General features: G+C 37.8%; 1 protein-coding gene and 1 pseudogene across 5 annotated transcripts; one reads left to right on the forward strand and one right to left on the reverse strand.

The window, feature by feature from the left end:
• Positions 1-3,654: 3,654 nt before the first annotated feature.
• On the reverse strand, positions 3,655-4,492 carry LOC125787119 (uncharacterized; annotated as a pseudogene).
• Positions 4,493-7,614: 3,122 nt separating this feature from the next.
• Positions 7,615-21,588, forward strand: si:dkeyp-34c12.1 (uncharacterized protein LOC570187 homolog). 5 transcript variants are annotated; one of them, XM_049471262.1, is made up of 13 exons: positions 7,616-7,917; positions 9,088-9,193; positions 9,650-9,771; positions 9,908-10,111; positions 11,354-11,438; positions 11,993-12,114; positions 13,253-13,351; positions 14,321-14,520; positions 17,240-17,303; positions 17,420-17,482; positions 18,154-19,734; positions 20,690-20,740; positions 20,890-21,588. In XM_049471262.1, the coding sequence occupies exons 1-13, from the start codon at positions 7,759-7,761 to the stop codon at positions 21,013-21,015; spliced, it is 2,982 nt and encodes a 993-aa protein (XP_049327219.1). In that variant the 5' UTR covers positions 7,616-7,758; the 3' UTR covers positions 21,016-21,588. The 5 variants fall into 5 exon arrangements, with proteins under 5 accessions (XP_049327221.1, XP_049327222.1, XP_049327220.1 ...); XM_049471264.1 differs by lacking the exons at positions 9,908-10,111; positions 11,354-11,438 and having other exon boundaries at positions 7,615-7,917; positions 9,650-9,738; positions 12,082-12,114; XM_049471265.1 differs by lacking the exons at positions 9,908-10,111; positions 11,354-11,438; positions 11,993-12,114 and having other exon boundaries at positions 7,615-7,917.
• Positions 21,589-23,218: the final 1,630 nt, after the last annotated feature.

The raw sequence follows: 23,218 nt of genomic DNA on the forward strand, positions 1-23,218 counted from the left end.
CCCTGTAGCTCAGCAGCTGGGGGGACACTAAAGCGTCAGTACACGCTCATTACAGTGCTGAAGAGATTAAAGCGGGGCTTGTTTACGGCACACTCCACTTCTTATTGGGTTATCTGTGTCACACACACACACACACACACACACACAAACACAAACACACACTCTCACACACACACACACAGCTCTGTAAAAAATGAAGAGAGCACTTCAGTTTCTCAATCAGTTTCTCTGATTTTGCTATTTATAGGTTTATATTTGAGTAAAATGAACATTGTTGTTTTATTCTATAAACTACAGACAACATTTCTCCCAAATTCCTAATATAAATATTCTCATTTAGAGCATTTATTTACAGAAAATGAGAAATGGCTGAAATAACAAAAAATATGCAGAGCTTTCAGACCTCAAATAATGCAAAGAAAACAAGTTCATATTCATAAAGTTTTAAGAGTTCATAAATCAATATTTGGTGGAATAATCCTGGTTGGTTTTTAATCACAGTTTTTTTATGCATCTTGGCATCATGTTCTCCTCCACCAGTCTTACACACTGCTTTTGGATAACTTTATGCTGCTTTACTCCTGGTGCAAAAATTCAAGCAGTTCAGTTTGGTTTGATGGCTTGTGATCATCCTTCTTCCTCTTGATTATATTCCAGAGGTTTGCAATTTGGTAAAATCAAAGAAACTCATTATTTTTAAGTGTTTTCTTATTTTTTTACAGAGCTGTATATAGACATGATCTGCACGTCTGATGGGACGTTTAGTGGGACGTTCTGACACCTCGAGCTGGTCGGTCTAATCTCTGCAGGCAACTGTGACGTAGTGAAGACAGCTCACATTCACCTGTAGGGGTTTAGCCGTCCACCTCACTGCAGCTCACTGTCTTACATTTTCTGTGTGTGTGTGTGTGTGTGTGTGTGTGTGTGTGTGTGTGTGTGTGTATGTGTGTGTTTGTGTGTTTTAAGACATCCAGGAACATCCTGAGCACATGAGCCTTCAGCCACCAGTGGTACTTCACCTTTTAGGAGCCTCAAGAAACCAGAATATAAATTTTATTCACTTCACCTGTTAGTGGGTTTAATGTTATGGTGGAATAAGTCTAAAAAAAAAAGGTCTGAAAAAAACAGGTTTGGGGGTTGGGGGCAAAAAGGTTATAATAATTTTGAATTTTTCATTATAGTTTAATTTTATTTAGGTTCTAAATTTTCCCCTCCAATTCAGTTATTTTTAAATATTTTTAGTGCAGGTTTGCTGGTTTTTATTTTTTTATGCTTAGTTTTAGTATTAGTTTTCGTTTGTTTTAGTATTAGTTTTACTTTTATTTGCAAACATGCAGCAAAAATAGCACACAAAAGACTGGACCAGGAACACTGAAACAAAAGGGCTTATATAAACGACGAGGGTGAGAAACACCTGTGGAAGGAATCAAGGGGGCGGGGTTACAAACAAGACAGGAGGGGTTACAGATGACAGGGCGGGGTTAAGGCGGAGACAAGACCTAAAAACAAAACAGAGCCCTGTGCTTAAGGAGCACATGGGGAGGAAAGCAAAACAAGAGAACAGAGGACAGGAGCAGGAAGAATAAATAAAGAAAAAACAAGACAGACACAGTTATCTCTTTTTCTTTAAAAATTGATTCGTTTCCATTAATATAACAGATTTTTCACTTTCAGTTTTCGATATTTTGCTGTTTTCGATTACGGTAATAAATTCAGGGGGGGCAGGTATGCTCTCAGATCTAACAGGTACCAGGCTCTTGGGCACGGGCACTGCCAGGCTGAGGCTTGGCATAATCTCAGCTGGCAACTGTGAGTTTGTGATAAAGTCTCGCAGGTGCTGCTGGGATTGCGCCGAGCGCAGCATCTTCATCCTCAGAGTCAGGACCTCAGGTGAGTCACCTGCACTCCCTATATTTACCAGCAGGTGACAGCAGTGTGATATTAGGGTGAAAGTGCAAATGGACTGAAATTAGCCATAAACATATATTTTTAGGCATTTTTAGAGTTAGTTCACAGAATATTATACAAAACATTATATGTCTGGGATAATTCGGCTTATCCTAAATTTTGAAAGTTTGTTGAGCACTGAGACTGAAGTTATAGGTTTTTGTTTTTATACAATTAATATGAATTTAACTTGACTTTTGTGTTGAAAACACATGTGTAAGAGTACATACAGTACATACAGCTCCAGAATATAAATAAAAGACCACTTAAATATGATCAGTTTTTCTGATTAACTTTATTATTTTATGTTGTTCGAGTAAAATTAACCTTTTTTAATTTTGTAAATTGCAGACAACATTGTTGGTAGATTAGAAATTAGAATAAAAAACATGTACATTTAACTCAAACATATACCTATAAATAATAAAATCAGAAAAAAACTGGTCGTTTTCAGTGGTTTATTAATTATTTCCAGAGCTGTGTATCCTAGGGATGCACTGAATATTGACACAAAAAATACGTATAACATAATTTTTGTAATGTAATATTAACTATAAAACTTTTTTATACATGCAAAATTCTTCTTTTTGATGTACTTTTAAAAAATATATATATATTATTATTTTTGTTTTATATGAGACAAGGAGACAAATATATAATAAAATAATATAATAAAAAGTTACATTATTTTTTAAAACATTTTAATATATAAACAATGATGAGATATATTGTAGTTTAGCAGCTTTAATTGTATTCTGTGTTTTCTGATACTGTGTGAAATACTGTGTTACTCTGTTATTCATAAACCTGGATACCTGGAACATCTGAGGTAATTCCTGACCTCTGGAGGGGTCTGCTGAGTTCTGGGTTTTGGTGATGGAGATGGTGATGGAGATGGAGACGGTGATGGTGATGGAGGTGGTGATGGAGATGGTGATGGAGATGGAGACGGTGATGGTGATGGTGATGGAGGTGGTGATGGAGATGGTGATGGAGACGGTGATGGAGGTGGTGATGGAGATGGTGATGGAGGTGGTGATGGTGATGGAGAGGGTGATGGTGATGGAGGTGGTGATGGAGACGGTGATGGAGGTGGTGATGGAGATGGTGATGGAGGTGGTGATGGTGATGGAGAGGGTGATGGTGATGGAGGTGGTGATGGAGATGGTGATGGAGATGGAGACGGTGATGGAGGTGGTGATGGAGATGGTGATGGAGATGATGATGGTGAAGGAGATGGTGAAGGAGACGGTGATGTTATGGTGATGGAGATGGTGAACGAGACGGTGATGGAGATGGTGATGGAGGTGGTGATCGAGTTGGTGATGTGATGGAGATAGTGATGGTGATGGAGATGGAGACGGTGATGGAGGTGGTGATGGAGATGGTGAAGGAGATGGTGATGTTATGGTGATGGAGATGGTGAACGAGACGGTGATGGAGATGGTGATGGAGGTGGTGATGGAGGTGGTGATGTGATGGAGATAGTGATGGAGATGGTGATGGAGATGGTGATGGAGGTGGTGATGGAGGCGGTGATGGAGATGATGATGGTGAAGGAGATGGTGAAGGAGACGGTGATGTTATGGTGATGGAGATGGTGAAGGAGGTGGTGATCGAGTTGGTGATGTGATGGAGATAGTGATGGTGATGGAGATGGAGACGGTGATGGAGGTGGTGATGGAGATGGTGAAGGAGATGGTGATGTTATGGTGATGGAGATGGTGAACGAGACGGTGATGGAGATGGTGATGGAGGTGGTGATGGAGGTGGTGATGTGATGGAGATAGTGATGGAGATGGTGATGGAGATGGTGATGGAGGTGGTGATGGAGGTGGTGATGGAGATGATGATGGTGAAGGAGATGGTGAAGGAGACGGTGATGTTATGGTGATGGAGATGGTGAACGAGACGGTGATGGAGATGGTGATGGAGGTGGTGATCGAGTTGGTGATGGAGATGGTGATCGAGTTGATGATGGAGATGGTGATGGAGGTGGAGACAGTGATGTGATGGAGATGGTGATGGAGATGGAGACGGTGATGGAGATGGTGATGGAGATGGTGAAGGAAATGGTGATGAAGTTGATGATGGTGATGGAGATGGAGGTGGTGATGGAGATGGTAATGAAGATGGAGGTGGTGATGGTGATGGAGATGGTAATGGAGATGGAGGTGGTGATGGAGATGGTGAAGGAGATGGTGATGAAGTTGATGATGTGATGGAGGTGGTGATCGAGTTGGTGATGGAGATGGTGATGGAGATGGTGATCGAGTTGATGATGGAGATGGTGATGGAGACGGTGATGGAGGTGGAGACAGTGATGTGATGGAGATGGTGATGGAGATGGAGACGGTGATGGAGATGGTGATGGAGATGGTGAAGGAAATGGTGATGAAGTTGATGATGGTGATGGAGATGGAGGTGGTGATGGAGATGGTAATGAAGATGGAGGTGGTGATGGTGATGGAGATGGTAATGGAGATGGAGGTGGTGATGGAGATGGTGAAGGAGATGGTGAAGGAGATGGTGATGAAGTTGATGATGTGATGGAGGTGGTGATCGAGTTGGTGATGGAGATGGTGATGGAGATGGTGATCGAGTTGATGATGGAGATGGTGATCGAGTTGGAGATGGAGATGGTGATGGAGGTGGAGACAGTGATGTGATGGAGATGGAGACGGTGATGGTGATGGAGATGGTGAAGGAGATGGTGATGAAGTTGATGATGGTGATGGAGATGGTAATGAAGATGGAGGTGGTGATGGAGATGTGATTGTAATGGAGATGGAGATGGTGATGGAGATGGTGAAGGAGATGGTGATGAAGTTGATGATGGTGATGGAGGTGGTGATGGAGATGGTGATGGAGGTGGTGATGGAGATGGAGGTGGTGATGGAGGTGGTGATGTGATGGTGATGGAGATGGAGGTGGTCATGGAGGTGGTGATGGTGATGTGATGGTAATGGAGATGGAGGTGGTGATGGTGATGGTGATGGAGGTGGTGATGGAGATGGAGGTGGTGATGGAGGTGGTGATGTGATGGTGATGGAGATGGAGGTGGTCATGGAGGTGGTGATGGTGATGTGATGGTAATGGAGATGGAGGTGGTGATGGTGATGGAGGTGGTGATGTGATGGAGATGGAGATGGAGGTGATGGTGATGGAGATGTTGTGACCTTCCCCTGACCTTTCTGATGTTGATGATACTGCATCAGGAACTGATTGGATGAGATTCTGGAGCCACCAGTTCCTGATGCATCCCCTTCAGCATCCACAGACCCTCCACACCCTGATCCTGCTGATCTCAGACCAGCCTGAGATAAAGCCCTGCTTTAACCTGATGGAATATTCAGTAGATGAGTGATGTGTGTATTTAATCCTGTAATCTGAGTTTCACATGATAAATCAGGGGTTAATGTTATAGATTTATTTTATAGTTATTGTATTTATGTAAAAGAGACTCGGCTGTTTGGACGCCTGTTCAACAACAAATTTAATAATGCACCTAATAAAACATGAATATTATTCATTATTGCATTGCTAAAACAATATTAATTCATTATTAAAACAATGTATATAAAAATGTTTCATTTTAGATGTTTTTAGTAATTTAATAAATTTAATTGTGCCTTTTTTAAAGATGGATAGTTAAGTACTAATAAATATTGCAAATATTACTGCAATACATATTTATCCACATTTACATTCCTGCTGTAAAAAACATAGTATATCTATAGCCACGATTATGGGAAATTAATTTACTTTTATATTATGTTTATAGTAATGAGTTGTATTTATTTACACATTTTTTTATAGTTTGAGTTAAACTTGAATAATATATTTACAAAAATATGAAAATGTTTTACCAGAAAAATATTTTATAATCACTGGAGTAACCAAAACATACATATTTATTTATACAAAATGTCCTTTTTTCTCAAATAAATCGACAAATTCATCAATAAATATGTGACAAAAATATATGAAGTGTATTTATATATTTTTTAATAAAACTGGAGGAATATAATGAGGAATATGATGTGTTTTATGAATAAATAAAGTATAAATCTACAGTATAAACTGTGTGTGTTGATTATTTCTCTCAGTGATCCGGACTGTGGGTCAGTAGGACAGAAGCGCTGTCAGACACAAACTGCTGTTGAGCGGCGACACCTGCTGGCGGATTATATAAACTACAGTTATATGTATATATAAATATATACACGCTACAGCTGGATTAACCAATCAACGCGCTGACACGAGCTGACGTGTATTAACAAAATACAGCTCGCGCGCAGTGAATTTAGTGTACAATATAACTGATAGATAGATAGAAAGAAAGATAGATAGAGAGAGAGAGAGAGAGAGAGAGAGATTAAAAAAAAGTATAAAGAGAAAAGCGACTATAGAAAAAAAGATAAAAAGAAAATGGATTGGAAGAGGAAATATGAAAAATAAAATGGCACGAGGGAATGAAAAAGGAAAGAAAGTAAAATACAAGACACTAAGCAAAAAAGACAATTGGGAAGGAAAGGACAAAAAATACAGAAATGCAAAAAAATAAATAAAAATGGAAAAAGAAAATTTAGAAGGATAAAATAAAAAAAATAAGAAATTGAAATTGAGAGGGACAGAATGAATGAAAAAAAGAAAAAATGAAAACGATATACAGAAATGGAAAATGATCAATAATAAATACAAAGAGAAAGTTGAGAAAATGACGAATAAAGAAAGAGGAGGATAGAAAGAATAAAAAAAACAAGAAGGAAAAAAGTTTTAAAAAGGATATGGGGAAAAAAAGAAAAAATATGAAGAATAGAATTGCGAAAAATAAATAAAGATAAAGAGAAAAATAGAAGGAAGAGGTAAAAATGGGGGAAAAAGGGAAAGAGGTAGACAGATATAAACAGACAAACTAGAATAGGAATATACAATAAAGAAATATAAAGAAAAAAACTGAGACAGAAACAATAAAAATTGATACAGACAAATCCAGAGAGAGAGAGAGAGAGAGAGAGAGAGAGAGAGAGAGAGAGAGCGAAATTTATCAGTACTGTTTATTTATGATTGATATATTTTACAAACGTGTTCAGATTAACAATTTGTCTTAATTAGTGCAATGCCAATTCTAATAGTCGAAAGGTCTGAAAAGGTTAACCCTAATGTATTTTCTTTATTTTTAAATGTTTTAAACACTATTTGGGAGTTGTTTGTTGTCAATCAGAACATACCATGAACCAGCCAATGAACAAGTTTATAATCCAATGAATCTGTAACCTGGCCCCGCCCACTGCACTGGAAAAATAGTAGTACTAAAGCCACTGAGGCAAAGTAAGGGTGGGTTATGAAATAAAATATAAAATATATTACACACAGGCTTCTTATGCAATGAAAAAGAGAATATCATATTAGTCTTCTTTTCTGTGCATTACCGACAGAAAATAGCATTCTTAATTTTTTTTTTCCATCACTGGAGACAATTTATGTTTAAAAAGGTTAATTTAGTTTAATTCAGTTCAGCTTTATAAAATTGAGAGATTATTTAAGCTCTGGCGCCTCCCAGCGGTCAGCGTCTGTATCTCACTCAGCTGCACCTACTCACTACGAGTAGGCGAGTCACACATCCCGCCATTACTGCAACACACACACACACACACACACACACAGCTAAGTCACCCCCCCAACACACACACACACACCCTCCCACACACAGTTCCACCCCCTAGCCCACAGTGCAGGTATGACCTGACCTGCAGGCCCACAGCTCCTCAGGTGTATCAGGTAAGCAGTCAGAGTCTCTCTCAGGTGATGGATCCTCAGAGTTCAGTGCTGAAGAGTAAACTACTGAACATCATTCCTGCTGGAAGACAACTGCAGAGAACCCCCCCTTCAACCCCGAGGAGAGAGCCGACCCCCGGTGGAGACACACACACTGTGATAAAGGAGGAAACACACACTCCAGCAGAGGTGGGTCAACACACACACCTTTACACCAGCCTGAGGTCAGAGTCCCCACAACTCCTCTATTACTCACACTACATCTCCACAACTTTTATTACCAATAATCAGGAAATATTATGTAGAAATCTGCACTTACTTTAATAATCAGAAACAGTAACATATTTAAAGTATTTATCTGCTGATAATAGCAGAATTCCAGGTGGGTCTAAAGGCAGGTTTAACACAGGTGAAGACAGGTAATACTGCCCAGCCAATCACAGCACAGCACCACCCAACCTTTTCATGCAGTGCTCTTATTATGAACTGAATAATAAATAAAATATAAATAAAGCTAAAAATAACACTACGATTATAAAAAAGAGAAAATTATATAAATAAAATAAAAGGTAAAACAGAGGCTAAAAAAATAAAACAACAAAATAAATAAAAGGGTAATAAAACACACTCCAGCAGAGGTGGGTCAACACACCTTCACACCAGCCTGAGGTCAAAGTGCAAGTCCCCACAACTCCTCTATTACTCACACATCTTCACAATACACCCTTTTAGATAGATACATAAAAAATACATACATACTTACTTATTTACTTATTTTATTGATTGATTTATTTATTGAGTGATTGATCGATCAGTGTATTTATTTACAATGTTTTATTTATTGGTTTATTACATTTATCGATCGATCAATCAATCAATCAATCAAGTAAGTAAGTATATATTTTAATCAATCTCAGGTAATCAATCAATCAATCAATCAACCAGAGGAAAATTTTGGACATCCAGTAGCAAATATACATAGTATACACAAGTTACAAAAGAAGGATTAGATATAATGATACATATTCAAGGATTCAAGGATATATAAAATTACAATGAAATATAAAGTATAAAAGTACGGTCTTTAGTGTGTGTGTAATGGAAATAGTGCAGTTAAACACAGTAGAAACAACTTTGTTCACCAGTTACTGTTCAAATTGTGAGGATAACTGATGTCAGCTATACAGACAATATCCAATGTTTGGCTCATTATGTAGAAATTTGTATATATAATCATACAGCGTGATTTGTTTTCTTTTTGGGTTTAAATAAATGGATATCAGATTGATTTGAATTGAAAAACCTATTTTTCATTCTAGAAGAAGACTCTCTTATTTCTCTTTTTTTTTTTTTTTTTAGAGACAGGCCGAGGACAGCGCCCCCAGCCGGCTGGAGTTGGTACTGAGCCCTGCAGTAAAGAATGGGGAGAAATCCATCCGCAGGGCCAGCACCACGCCGGCATCAGGTACTGAAAATATCAGAACCCGCTCTGTAAAGGAGGTACACTCCTCAGTGGCCCTTTTTAAGACCATTTTGCAGAGAAGCCTGAGCCCGATTTAAACCCACATTATTATTTTTTTTAGTAAGTAGAGCGTTAAAATTGAGCTTTTTAAGAACATTTTGGGGATGTTTGAATGAGTTAAATCTGTTCAGAATGACGGTAATTAACATTACAACACTGAAGAAGCATAGACCTGTTATTTAATAAAATGTTTATCAAGAACAGATCTCCAAAAGATTAAAACACTGTACAGCTTATCTTCACAAGCGTTTTCTTTAGTTTGATTAGTTTAGTTTATATATTCACACACCATTTCTTAATACTGTTTAAATGAAGCCTGATATTAATATTTTTTTAATTTCACATATATATATATATATATATTTTTTCTGTTTTTTTTATCTTTGCATCGGTGTCCAGCGAACACGGGGGACGCTGACCCCGACACCTTCATCCAGGGCATGCAGGGGTATCAGTGGACGGACGCGGATCTGGAGTTCATCCACCAGGTGAAGCAGCAGAAACAGGCGCAGCAGCTGCAGGTAAGCAGATCATCCAGGGGATGATCTGTTCTACACTCGTTACTGGTCTGATCTGGATATTAAAACAAGTTATGATGAAGTTATAGAAAAACAGATGCATATGTTAGCTTCATTACAAAAAAGTTATAATTATTAGCTTTCAGATAACCCCCTCCTGACCTGCTCACCTCCCTCTCCGGTGATGGATCCTCAGAGTTCAGTACTGAAGAGTAAACTACTGAACATCATTCCTGCTGGAAGACAACTCCAGAGAACCCCCCCGTCAACCCAGAGGAGAGAGCAGACCCCCGGTGGAGACACACACACTGTGATAAAGGAGGAAACACACACTCCAGCAGAGGTGGGTCAAGACACACACACACACACACACCTTTAGACCAGCCTGAGGTCAGAGTCCCCACAACTCCTCTATTACTCACACTACATTTCCACAATACACACTTTTATTACTGATAATGCAGGAATTATACTTTAATATTTATAAACAGGTAAATAAAGTATTTATCTGCTGATAAAAGCAGAATTCCAGGTGGGTCTAAAGGCAGGTTTACTCCTCTGGAGTTTAATGCAGGTGAACACAGGTTAATACTGCCCAGCCAATCACAGCACAGCACCACCAAACCTTCTCATACAGTGCTCTTATTTTTAATAAAATAATAAATAAAATAATAGAGGACTAAAAATGAAGTAGCTAAAAAAACACTGAGATTATAAAGAAAGTAAGTGATAGAAATAAATTAAAAGGTAAAATAGAAAATAGAGTACATAAAAGGATAAAATAAAATAAAAAATGTAAGAAGCCAAAAGGTAAAATCGGAAATAAAATAAATAAAGGATGAAAATAATAAAATAAAAACAAAAAAATAAAAAGGCCAGAATGTGAGATAAAATAAATAAAAAACTAAATAAATAAATAAAAAGATAACACAGAATATAAACCTTACAAAATAAGTACAAGCAATTGAAGCAATTGAAAATAAATATTATTATTATTATTATTATTATTATTATTATTATTATTATTATATATTGTATTTATATAGCGTTTTCAAGATTCTCAAAGACACATTACATACAAAGCAAAACAGACATAAAGAACAAAGTAAAAATAATTACAGACATTAATTGAACATAAAAGTAAGAATATAAAAGGCTTTAAACAAATACACTACATTATGAATGAAATAAAATAAATAACAAGGTAAAAGAGAATATAAATAAAGGCACAAAATAAATAAAATAAATAAAAAGGTAAAACAGAAAATAAATGAAGGGACAAAAAAAATAAACAAAATAAGTCAGTAAAAAAATAAAACAAAGTAAATAAAAGGAAGAAATTAATAACAAAATAAAAAGGTAAAATAAAAGCCTAGGTAAATCAGGTACAGGCTGTCTGAAGGGGGTTAGAAACTAAAAGTTTAAAATGATTTAGTGACTCCAGTGAGCTGATCTGTAGAGTTTTCTGTAGCTAAAATCAGATTCTCCAACTCTCAGTATCAGAAAGCTGATCCCGTCAGTAGAGCGGGTCTGATCATTTCTGCTGTTTACAGGAATGAACTTCAGCTTCTCTGCTTCTCTTTAGAGTCGGGTGGAGGAAAGTGTTCTGAGTCCTGCAGTGAGGAAGGAGGTGAAATGCATCCGCAGGTCCAGCATCACCTCAGCATCAGGTGCTCCAAGTACCTCCTGTCTGAATTACATTACATTACATTACATTACATTACATTACAGACCACAGAGAAAACCATCCAGATTTTTATCAGCAACAAGTGTAAAAGCAGAGCTTTGCTGTGGTGTAAAGTTGTGTTAGCACATCGAAATTGCCTTCAAGTCACATCTTTTACAAAGAAACCAATGCAGTTTTCAACAACAGTGTAAAAACACACACTGCAGGAGTTACATAGGCATGACTGTGGAAGAAGAGCACTTTAATGTAATTAAGTTATGCAGATAAAACAAAGTTCTTTGTTTGTTCTTTCTGCAATCAAATAAAACTCAATGTGAATAATAAAAACACTGTGCTATTTTAAATCAGTATTTTGGGTTGTATTAATATCAAATAAATAATAAAAAGTAATTTCTGGCGTTAGCTGAAAGAATTCTGCATGGAGGAGTGGGAAAACCTGCACAGCTTATGTTCACATGTGTTTTCTTCAGTTTGATTAGTTTAGTTTAAATCCATATGTCTCAATACTGTTTAATTATTTTTTTTATTGGTGTCCAGCGAACACGGGGGACGCTGACCCCGACACCTTCATCCAGGGCATGCAGGGGTACCAGTGGACGGATGCGGATCTGGAGTTCATCCACCAGGTGAAGCAGCAGAAACAGGTGCAGCAGCTGCAGGTAAGCAGATCATCCAGGTGGTGATGAAGCTCGTTTACACTGCTGAACCACGCTATACCCTCTTCAGTGGTCTGATCTGAACCGATTATAGTTCTATAATAGTGTATATCCATGAAGCATGCTTTGGTTACTTACTGCTTTTTGTTTGTTTAGTTACCGTCACTCCAGCTGTTCAGAATGAATGAATCAGATCCTTTGCTGTCGGTTAATGCTCTGTAAACACGAGGCAAATTAAGTGTATGACTTAAAACTTTGGAGGACGAAAAATTACATAAGTATTAATAAATAAATGCATATATAATTAAATAAAAAATAAATAAATAAATAAATACATGAAATGTTTAAATGAATGAATGACTTAAAAAAAATACACGTATAAATAATTGTATAGATAAATAAATTGATTAATAATGAGTATTTATTTGTTTATATTTTTAATGATAATGTATTAAACATTTATTCATTTATACATTTCTGCATTTATTTATTTATTTATTTATTTCCACATTAATTTATTTATTTTAACTTTTTATCATGTATTTATTTATTTATTTATTTCCACACTTCTCAATTAATTTATTTCTGTATTTTTTGCATTTGTATATTAATTAGGTAGGCGGTCCTATCCTCACAAGCAGGATTGGTCAACTGGTGAATCGAACAGAAGCAACCAGTAACATACAACTAACATACAAATGAAGAAATGTGGAAATAAATAAATACATGCATAAATAAATAAATGTAGAAATAAATAAATAAATAAATAAACAGTCCCAAAAAAAAGTTCATGCATGGAAATATGAAATTAGTGTGTACTTTTCCAATACAGAATGTTTTAAATAATTAATTAATTAATGTATTTATTCTTATGTCATTTTTCGTCCTCCATATAAAACAGTTGGAAACAGAAATGTAAGGTGGATGGTACCAGAGCTGAGAACTGGTGGGTTAATATTATGCAACAATTAAAAAAATGTAAATGTTCTGTTGTTTCCAAATCAGATTTAAACAAGACGATGTTAAACCACATGATTCTTACATTATAATAGCACGGCTGTAAAAAACGAGGGTACGGGAGTTCTGACGTGTCCTGCAGTAGAGAACGAGTGGAGATACTGATCTATTCCTCTGTTTACAGCTCGAGCTGAGTGATCTGCAGAGCTCCCTGAAGAGCGAGACTCAGAGGATGGAGATGGCTGTTGCTGCCCGAGACGAGCTTCAGTATAAGTTTTCTAAGGTGAGAGAGGGTCCGAAAACCAGCACACACTTCCTCCGATACATGTGACGTCAGACTCCACCTCTTTTTGAACCTCTTTTGCTGAGTAGCATCACAGCGCTAACATTTGGAGGAAAGTGCAGCAACTCGGTTCTGATACATCAGCTCACAGACGCAGCCTTGTGCTGATCCACATCACCCTACGAGCGATGAGGGGAAAGAGAAAGCGCCATCTACTGTACTGTACCCACCCAGAAAGAAACAGCAAGGACTATTGTGCTCTCCCGGTGCTCTGGCAGCTGATGGCAAGCTGCATGAGTGGGATTTGAACCAGCAATCTCACGATCATAGTTGCAGCGATTTCGACCACTGGACCACTCGGAGCCCAGCTTTTTTTTTTTTTATTGTAATCATGATTAATCACAGGATATTTTTGTATAATTATTTTTTTCCAATCGTACTTTTTATTCTTCTATTTACATTTAAATACCCACTATTAAATCACAAAATGCTCCTCATCCCATAACTATAAACATTCCATCTGTGTCCAATAGGGCTGCAAAAATTAGTCGATATAATCAACTAATCACTTATTTGTAACAGTACAGCATTACACAAAGTGCTGAAGACAGAAGTGCAATGAAAGATGAAGGGAAAATGGTTTGCTCAAACAGTTTATAATCAACTTAGTCTGTGTCTCCAAAAGTGCCCAAACACAACAGATTACATATTTAATCATTAAATATCTGTATTTAGCCTGTTTAAACAACATTCAGATATTTAAATGCCATTTAAACTTCATGTTCTGCTGTTTCTATCGTTTTTAGTAATGGTAGAAATAATCGTTGACTAATCGACTAATCGAAAATAATAATAATAATAATAAATAATCGTCAGATTAGTCGACTACCAAAAAAATCATTAGTAAAAATCATTAGTTGCTGCCCTTGTGTCCAACCCAAGTGAATATGGTTGTCTGTCTGCCTGCAGAATCCTGTGTCCTGTGAGGTGCTGCTGCAGCTCTGTCGAGACGTTCTCCTGCGCTCGTGTTCTTCTGTTCAGCTGGAGGATGTAGAAGATGAAGCTCTGCTAAAGCAGCTCCAGCTGGGGGAGGTGCAGGACGCCGTCAGCGAGGAATTTGATAAAGTAATTCACCTCGAGAGAGAGCTGACCAAAGCTCAGGAGATCCGGTATTAAAACTACAATAATTCTGTTCAAAATGTGAAACTCAAATATTATATAGATGTATTAAACACAGAGTGATCTATTTAAAGTTTTTATTTCTTTTATTGTTGATAAAAATTATGGCTTACAGCCAATGAAAACCCAAAAATCAGTGTTTCGGAAAATTAGAATATTATATTATAAGAACAATTGATACTTCTAATGCAGTGTGGGTAGTGTGCCAAGTCCTGCTGGAAAATGAAATCCACATCTCCATAAAAGTTGTTTTCAGCAGAGGGAAGCTGTAAGATCTGAAGTGCTGTAAGATTTTGTGGGAAAACAAAACTGCACTGACTTTAGACTTGATAATAAAACACAGTGGATCAACAGCAGCAGATGACAGACATGACTCTCCAAACCATCACTGACCATCAGTAAATTTTACATTTCATTTAAAGTAAATCAAGGGAGCAGAGTCTGGGGGAAGAGTGGAGAGACACACAGTCCAAACTGCTCGAGGTCTAGTGTGAAGTTTCCACCAATCAGTGATGGTTTGGAGAGACATGTCAGTCTTTGTAGACGTTATTTATATTGCAATATATCATTTATATCTTCTCAACCATCTAAAGAAATCCACAAATGTCATTTTTTTAGGGGGAGGATTTCAACCAAAATGCACAAAACGAAGGAGAGAGAGAGAGAGAAAAATAGTCTAACATGAATGGAAGACAATTGGGAAAACTGTTCATGATTGGTTGGCTTGGGCCTTGTGACAAACTCCTAAGTAGAAGGGAATCATGGGAAGTGTAGTTTTGATGGAAGGAGGCATTAATGGTCAACAGTCGAGATAAATTAGGTGTAGGCCTGGACAATAATTCGATATCGGTATTTATCGCGATAAGAAATGTTTCAATAACGGTGATATCATTTTTGTGGTATATCGATATGTATTATTTACAGAATCTGTCACGGACATGCGTTTTACTGGCGTCAGCTCGCCGCACAGCTGAACACAATCAGCTTCCGTAGCTGGACTATCTCTGTGCGTGATGACGTAATCACATAGGCACGTAGCCAGATAGGCTAGGCTAGGCTAGATTTGGCTAGGCTAGGCTAGGCTCGGGTCCGCTACGCATCTAAAATGCCTCGCGCTGGAGCCAAACGGAGCCGGCACGAGCGGATCCAAGGTTAAGGTAGGCTCGGTTTGCATCTGAAATGTTCCGCGCTGGAGTGGAACGGAACGGAACCGAGCCTAGCCTAGCCTCGGGTCCGCCCACGGGTCCGCTCGGTCCGCCTACGGGTCCGCCTCTGGTTCGCTCGGTCCGCCCACGGGTCCGCTCGGTCAGCGGTCAGTTGCGGGTCCGCTTTGTCAGCCGCGGGTCCTCTTGGCTCCCAGCGCGGGACATTTTTGATGCAAAATGAATGCCCCTGCCGCTTCCACAAGTGATTAATTGAAGGAGGGAGGTCTAATTCAGTGGTGAGGATTTGGTTCGACTCTCGAAGGTCTGCTAAACTTCAGTTTGCTGCAAATTGTGCCGGAGAGTGGAGCCGACCAGCAGCGGTAACGTTAAAACATCTAATCTGTTCCACCACCTCAATCAGTTCCACTACATACAATATTTTCCTTATACTGGCTGAAGCACTTTTATAGCTTATGTTGTAAGTTATTTAAGTTATTTAAAGTTTATGAATCCTTTAGGTTTGTTTATTTGACGGGGATATCATGTTCCTTTTATGTTCATAAAGAGTTGTATTTTGGCTGAAGCACTTTTGTAGCTTATATTGTAACTAAGTTATTTATAGTTGATAAAGCCTATAGGTTTGTTTATTTGACGGGGAAATCTTGTTGCTTTTATGTGTATAAAGGCTTCTTGTGTTCTTTATCCTAGTTGGAACACTTTTGTTTTGATCTGTTAAATTTGTTTACAAAAGACTAAGAAGCTCTGCTTCTATCCTAATTTTAAGTAATTTTTTATTGGTAATAGTTATATTGGCTTATGTTTGACAGGGATGTCATGTTTTTATTTTGTTATATGCAAATAAAATTGAGCATTGATTTATCTTGACTATTGTTTATTTCTTAAGTATTATAATGTTTTCGTGAAAGGAGGTTTCAAAGACTTAAATTAAGTAGACAGTAGTAGGTACTAGGGGTGTGCCATATCATATATCACGATATTATACTTATTTTTTTGCTGTTTTAAGCAAAAGAAAAACTCACACATTTCTAATTTCCTATTAAATATCTACTAGAGACAGATTATATCTGTAAAGTGTCATTTATTTTACTTTAATACTGGATATATGGAGATATTTGGAGTGCATTATTATTATTAGTATCATGTAATTCTCAATTATTGACTTCTGTTATAAATCTGCTAAAATTATTGTTTTTTTTTTAATATCTTAAAGGTGTGCAATATCATATCGTATACAATAATAAAAAAGTTTTTTGTTTTTTTGTCATATCGCCAAGAGTATCGTTATCGCGATAATACCATGAAATATTGGATATTATTTTAGGGCCATATCGCCCACCCCTAGTAGGTACGTATTTCCATTGCAGGGATTCTTAGCAGTTTTCTGAGGCCTTCTAAGTATTTATATCGATATCGGAATTATATCGTATCGACCGAAATTAAGGAATATATCGTGATATGAATTTTGGCCATATCGTCCAGCACTAATTAGGTGCATTAGGTACAAGCATTTTTGGAGGCTTATTTTCTGATATTTTCTTTCCAGAAACAAAGAGGAGCAGAGGATGAAAGAGGTCAACCTCTGCATGAAGAACATCCACACTGTGAAGGTGAGAGCTGGACTTTAATAATGAGCAGTATTTTATTCATGGGGATTTATTTAACATTGAGCTTCAAAAAATAATGATTAATAATGATTAATGTTGGTCTTTTTTATATTTGTCAGGAAAACACTGAAGCCCTGAAGACAGAACTCTCTGAATTAAAGGCCCAGCTGTCTGAGAAAAGGGTCTGTGTAGGGATTTATCTAACAATCAATACTGTTATTATGTCTTTTAACCTAATAAGTGTATTTCTGGGTGTCCATGGAGCCTTAAAATTCTTAAATAGTCTCTTAAATGGTGTTCATTTGTCTTAAAATGCACTAAAATGCATTTTTTTAGATTTGATTTTTTATTACTGTTTAGTTAGCTAGCTAGCTAAATGGCAGGATTAAGACACTATATTAGGCATGGGGAAGTGTTTATTGGACCCTACTGGACTCTATTGTCAGTGTAAGAACAGTACACACATTTTTGTTTGTGATAAAATATTAATTTACTACTTAATATACTTAATATAATCCTTAAAGCTCCTTTTAAAGGTTAGATCTCCAGACTAGCTGAAGTATATCAAACATTTGATTCTTAGTGTAATCTAAAGTAAGTACACCCCTCACATTTCTGCAAATATTTTATTATATAGTTTCATGAAACAACACTATAGAACCTATAGAAGAGTCAGTGTACATCTTGTATAGCAGTATATATCTAGATTTACGTTATTCTGAAAATAAGTGTAAAGGAAAGTGTAAGATTATGCTTATAATCTGCTATAAATATAAAAGCTGTGTAGTGTTTATAAAGCTTAACGATTGTAAGGACAAATCTGAGCATTGGGTTTTAATGTTCATTCTTTTAGGAGGTGACAAAGGCAGCTCGAATTAAGAACCACAAAACAGGTAAAACCAGGACTGATCCTGCTGATGTCCCAGAGAATGATACTCCCAAGGAGAAGGTATCTTCTAAGGAGGAGGCCATCATTAAGGAGGACGCCACCACAAAAGAGAAGCCTGCCCCCAGGAGAAGAGCAGCTTCAAAAGAGAAGCTTACCTCAAAAGAGGAGGCTGCCCTCAAAGATGTGGCCTCCATGGAGGAGAAGGCTGCCCCCAAGAAAAGAGCTGCCCCAAAAAAGAAGCCTGTTTCTGAAGAGGAGACTGCTCTCAAAGAGGCTACTTCGAAAGAGACTGTTATCCCCAAGAAGAGAGCACCTCCTAGAGCGAAGGCTGCCCCCAAAGAAGAGGCCATCACAACACAGGAGGCCAGCTTAAAGGAAAAGGCTGCTCTCAAAGAGGAGGCCATTGTGACGGTGGAGGCCACCTCGAAGGAGACGGTTGTCCCCAAGAAGAGAGCTGCCCCAAAAAAGAAGGCTGCCCCTGAAGATGAGGCCTCCACAAGGGAGGAGACTGCTGCCAAAGAGGAGGACATTGTAACAGAGGAGGCCACCTTGAAGGAGACGGTTATCCCCAAGAAGAGAGCAGCTCCTAGAGCGAAGGCTGCTCCCAAGGAGGAGGCCACCATGAAGAAGGAGGCCATCCTCAACGAGAAGGAGGCCACAGCAATTGAGAACACTACCGTAAAGGAGAAGGTTGCCCCAAAGAAAAGAGCTGCCCTCAAATTGAGACCTGGGATGAACGATAAGACTGGCACAGAAGAGGAGACTACCACAAAGGACAAGGTTCTCCCCAAGAAGATAGCACCTCCCAAAGAGAAGGATGCTCCCAAAGAGGAGGCCACCTCGAAGGAGAAGGTTCTCTCCAAGATAAGAGCAGCTCCCAAAGAGAAGGCCATCGTGACTGAGGAGGCCGCTCCCAAGAAGAGGGCTGCCACCAAAGAGGAGGCCACCACAAAGAAGAAGGTTATCCCCAAGAAGACAGCACCTCCTAAAGAGAAGGCTGCTTCCAAAGAGGAGGCCTCTACAAAGGAGGAGGTTATCCCCAAGAAGAGAGCACCTCCTAAAGAGAAAGATGCTCCTACAGAGGAGGATGTCTCCAAAGAGGAGGCCACCACAAAGGAGAAGGTTCTCCCCAAGAAGAGAGCACCTCCTAAAGAGGAGGATGCTCACCAAGAGGAGGCCATCACGACAGAGCAATCCACCACAAAGGAGAAAGCTGCTCCCAAGAAGAAAGCACCTCTCAAAGAGAACGCTGCGCCCAAAGAGGAAGCAGTCACGACAGAGGAGGCCGCCTCGAAGAAGAAGGTTATCCCCAAGAAGAGAGCACCTCCCAAAGAGAAGCCTTCGTCAAAAGGGAAGACTGCCCCTGAAGAGGAGGCCATTGTGATGGAGAAGGCTGCTCCCAAGAAGAGAGCAGCTCCTAGAGGGAAGGCTGCTCCCAAGGAGGAGGCCACCGTGAAGGAGGAGGCCGTCCTCAATGAGAAAGCACTCTCCAGAAAGAAGACAACCACAAAGGGAAGACCTTCAAAGGATACAAACCTAGACAAGGTGCTGTACTGAGTTATTAAAACAATTAAAATACTTTTAAAACCAAAAGCATTATTATATTAGTGGTAACATAGTTTTTTTTTCATGTTGACCCACCAATCATTTATTTGTTAATGTTTCATCCCTCATTCTTCCTTTTAACTACCATTTATTCCATAGCTGACCGCCACCAAACTGCAAAAACTCCTTCAATGCAGGTCTCTAAACTCTGATCCACAGCCATATTGAGCCGCACTCATCTATTTTTAGTTGTTTCATCCCTTATTCCTCCCATTCACTCCCATTTATTTTCACCTGTGTCCAAGGCTTACAGTTCCAAACCTAACAGCCACAAAACTACATGTACCATATGTTTCACATTATAAGGCGCACCATATTATAAGGCGCATTTTAAGTGACACTGTAAGGAACTTCTTATTCAGCCGGTCTCCCCGCTGGGGGGTGGTGGTGGTGGTAGGTAGCTAACTAAGTTAAAGCTAAACTAAGTAAACAAAACTGTAAAAATACTTTCTTTTAAAGTTAGACGAGCACTGGATGTTAATCTACACAGATTTCTCCCCTGAAAACTGTTTATTTGGGTGAGTGAAGAGCTAAGATTACCAAATTTCTCCAGCACTAAGGCTGGAGCATTAGCATTAGCGGCTAACCACTCCATCTAGCTGTGGTTGCTACATAGCTACAGATCGATAATACTCCCCTCTGAATGGGGAAATAACGGTTAGCCGCTAATGCAAATGCTACTCCAGCAACGGTGCTAGAACTAAACTGAAACTTTAACTGAAACTGGTAAAATTCATACATAAGGAGCACCGGATTATAAGACGCACTGTAGATTTGTGGGAAAATAAAAGGCTTTTAAGTGTTCCTTATAATGCAAAAAATGTGTTACTCTTTCAGGACATGCAGCATGTTAATTTATTTAATTTTGTTTTGTATTAATTTTTTTTTGTCTCAGGTTCTACAAGAGGAACAAGCAGAAACGAGTCCTCAGCCACCAGAGATGCAGGTAGCTTTAGGTTTTTTGAACTGCAGAATCACACTTAATGCATTTTCCTGTTGTGTCAAATGATTTGTAGTGTTGAGAGACTGTTTGTTAAAAGATTAGGTGTTTCTCAAAAGTTTTGTTTACACCGAAAACCCTTTTTTTTCTTTCAGAAATCATCAAAAACCCGCAAGACAGGCAGACCCCCAAAAGTGCAGAAATCTCAAAGCCCCTCAGAGAGTGATTCTCAATCGGTCTGCCGCTCGAAAAGAGCTGCCACCAAATCTACCAGAGAGTGAGATGACCAATAAGAAAACAGAATGCAGTTTCAGACAGGGATAGTCATAAAAAGGTACTGAACTTAGCACTTAGACCCTGTTCAGACCTGGAATTAACATTTTTCCTGGATAATCTGGTCATAATTGTCCAATCTTGTGGACAAACTGCAATCTGATTCGTCAAATCACCTCCAGAGGTGGACGCATATTACGTCTTCAAACAGCAAAGCCCCGCCCACAATAGCGGCGTCACTGGCCTCTGCTGGAACAGGTGTAATAATCACGAGACCACACCATCCACCGTCCAAGCGGGTTAGCTGAGCATAGTACAACAACAGTCTAATGGATAAATTAGGGTAATACTTGTGACTTGTAGCTCCCTTACCACACACAGTTTAGGCTCAGGAAATGTGAACTGAAACATCTTTATTTATTTATATTGATTTAATAAGAATTAAAATAATGTATTTGTCCCCTGATATAAAGCTGCTTAGTTTAGGGGAGTAACTGTACTGGGCTCTGTTTAAGATGCTAGAGCTCAGTGTTTTCACTGTTCCTTTACTGACCTCTTGTGGCACATTTATTCTTGTTTTATTGTATTTTTTGTACAGTTTGTAAAATAAGGCTCTAGCCACACAAATGCACATCTCCTCTTACTCTCTTTTATTTACTGTTTTTTATTTCTTTTTTTTTTTCTTTTTTTTTCAAAAACACCTATGATCAAATAAAAAAGATTTCAGTAAATTACTTCATCAAGTTCTTTCTTTCTTTCTTTCTTTTATTTTTAATACTTTTCTTGTCTGTTCTTTTTCTCCATTCTTTCTGTCATTTTATTTCTTTCTCTCTTTTTTGTTTGTCTCTATTTTGTTCTAGTTGTTTCCAGCTGTCACCTTCTTTTTTCTATCCTGTTCTTTCTTTTTTTTTCTTTGTTTGTCACTTTATTTCTCTTTCTTTCTTTATTCTTTTATTTATTTATTTTTATTTTCTCTAGTTATGTCTCCCAGCTGCCACATTTTCTTCTCTTCTTTCTTTCTTTCTTTCTTTCTTTCTTTCTTTCTTTCTTTCTTTCTTTCTTTGTCCTTTTATTTCTCTTTCTTTCTTTATTCTTTTATTTATTTTTTTGTTTTCTCTAGTTATGTCTCAGCTGCCACATTTTCTTCTTTCTTTTTTCTTTCTTTGTCTTTTTATTTCTCTAAATTTCTTTGTTCTGTTACCTTTTCTCCTTTTCTTTCTCACTAATTTATTATTTATTTGTTTCATCTTTCCTTTCTTTCTTTCTGTTTCTATTTTGTGTTTCTTTTCTTTTCCTTTTTCTCTCTTTTTTCTTATGCATCACATATCCAGAAGGCCGATGCCAAATCACTGTTTATCTTGATTACAGGAACTTTAGCAGCCCGACATTGTGATGTTCTATGGCAGAACGTGGGGGAGGTTTTATTTATTTATTTATTTACATTAATGAAAAGAAACAGTCGATGATGATGTAAAACACAAATACAATAAATATACACAGTATTGTAGAAGTAGAAAAATAATAAAGGTAATTATGTTGGACCAACACTGATTGTAGGGATTGAAAAAAAACCTAATAATAGTCATTTTAAAAAAAGAAGCCTGTAACAAAAACTGTCTGATATAGTTGATAATATCTGACCATATATTAACATTTTTACCTGAAGCTCCTTACCTTACATCTTGTGCATGATATTTGATGCTATTTGACGCAATATCAGCACCCTTAACCATCCTTAACCACCCCTACCGCAAAATCTACAGGAACTGATTAAGAATATCAGAGCTGTATGGGATGGATTATCACAGGACTCCATTAGGAACCTCTACAACTCTACGCTGAGATTTCTAGTATATTAAGTTGCGCACGCACATTACTTGCTATTCAATAAATATCGCTAATTACTGCCCTGATTGGTTTAAATATTTAATAATTTCTTGTTCCTTGTAACTTTATCTTCCTTGCAAATAGCATCACAATCCCCAGGGTTCAAATCGTCGCTGTCCAATGAAAACGTTTATCTCAAAAACAGCAACTTTACAAGAGAGGGAATAAAACCTTGTAAACTTTCAATGGAAGTCAATATAAAAAGAGTTATTTCAGGATTTTTTATGTAATAAGAATTATGTAGTAAACAAAAAATCGACAAAAATGGAGATAAGTGTTTTTTTATTGGAAAGGGACAATATACATTTTAACCAATACATTTTT

This window comes from Astyanax mexicanus, chromosome 23 (genome assembly GCF_023375975.1).
Source record: "Astyanax mexicanus isolate ESR-SI-001 chromosome 23, AstMex3_surface, whole genome shotgun sequence".
In the NCBI taxonomy this organism is placed as follows: domain Eukaryota; kingdom Metazoa; phylum Chordata; class Actinopteri; order Characiformes; family Acestrorhamphidae; genus Astyanax; species Astyanax mexicanus.

What these genes read in the sequence shown, in the direction of transcription:
- si:dkeyp-34c12.1 (XM_049471262.1), top strand. Translation starts at nt 7,759, where the DNA reads ATGGATCCTCAGAGTTCAGTGCTGAAGAGTAAACTACTGAACATCATT. An exon ending in AAACACACACTCCAGCAGAG is followed by an intron (nt 7,918 to 9,087) that starts GTGGGTCAACAC and finishes TTTTTTTTTTAG; the next exon opens with AGACAGGCCGAGGACAGCGC. An exon ending in CCCAGCTGTCTGAGAAAAGG is followed by an intron (nt 17,483 to 18,153) that starts GTCTGTGTAGGG and finishes TCATTCTTTTAG; the next exon opens with GAGGTGACAAAGGCAGCTCG.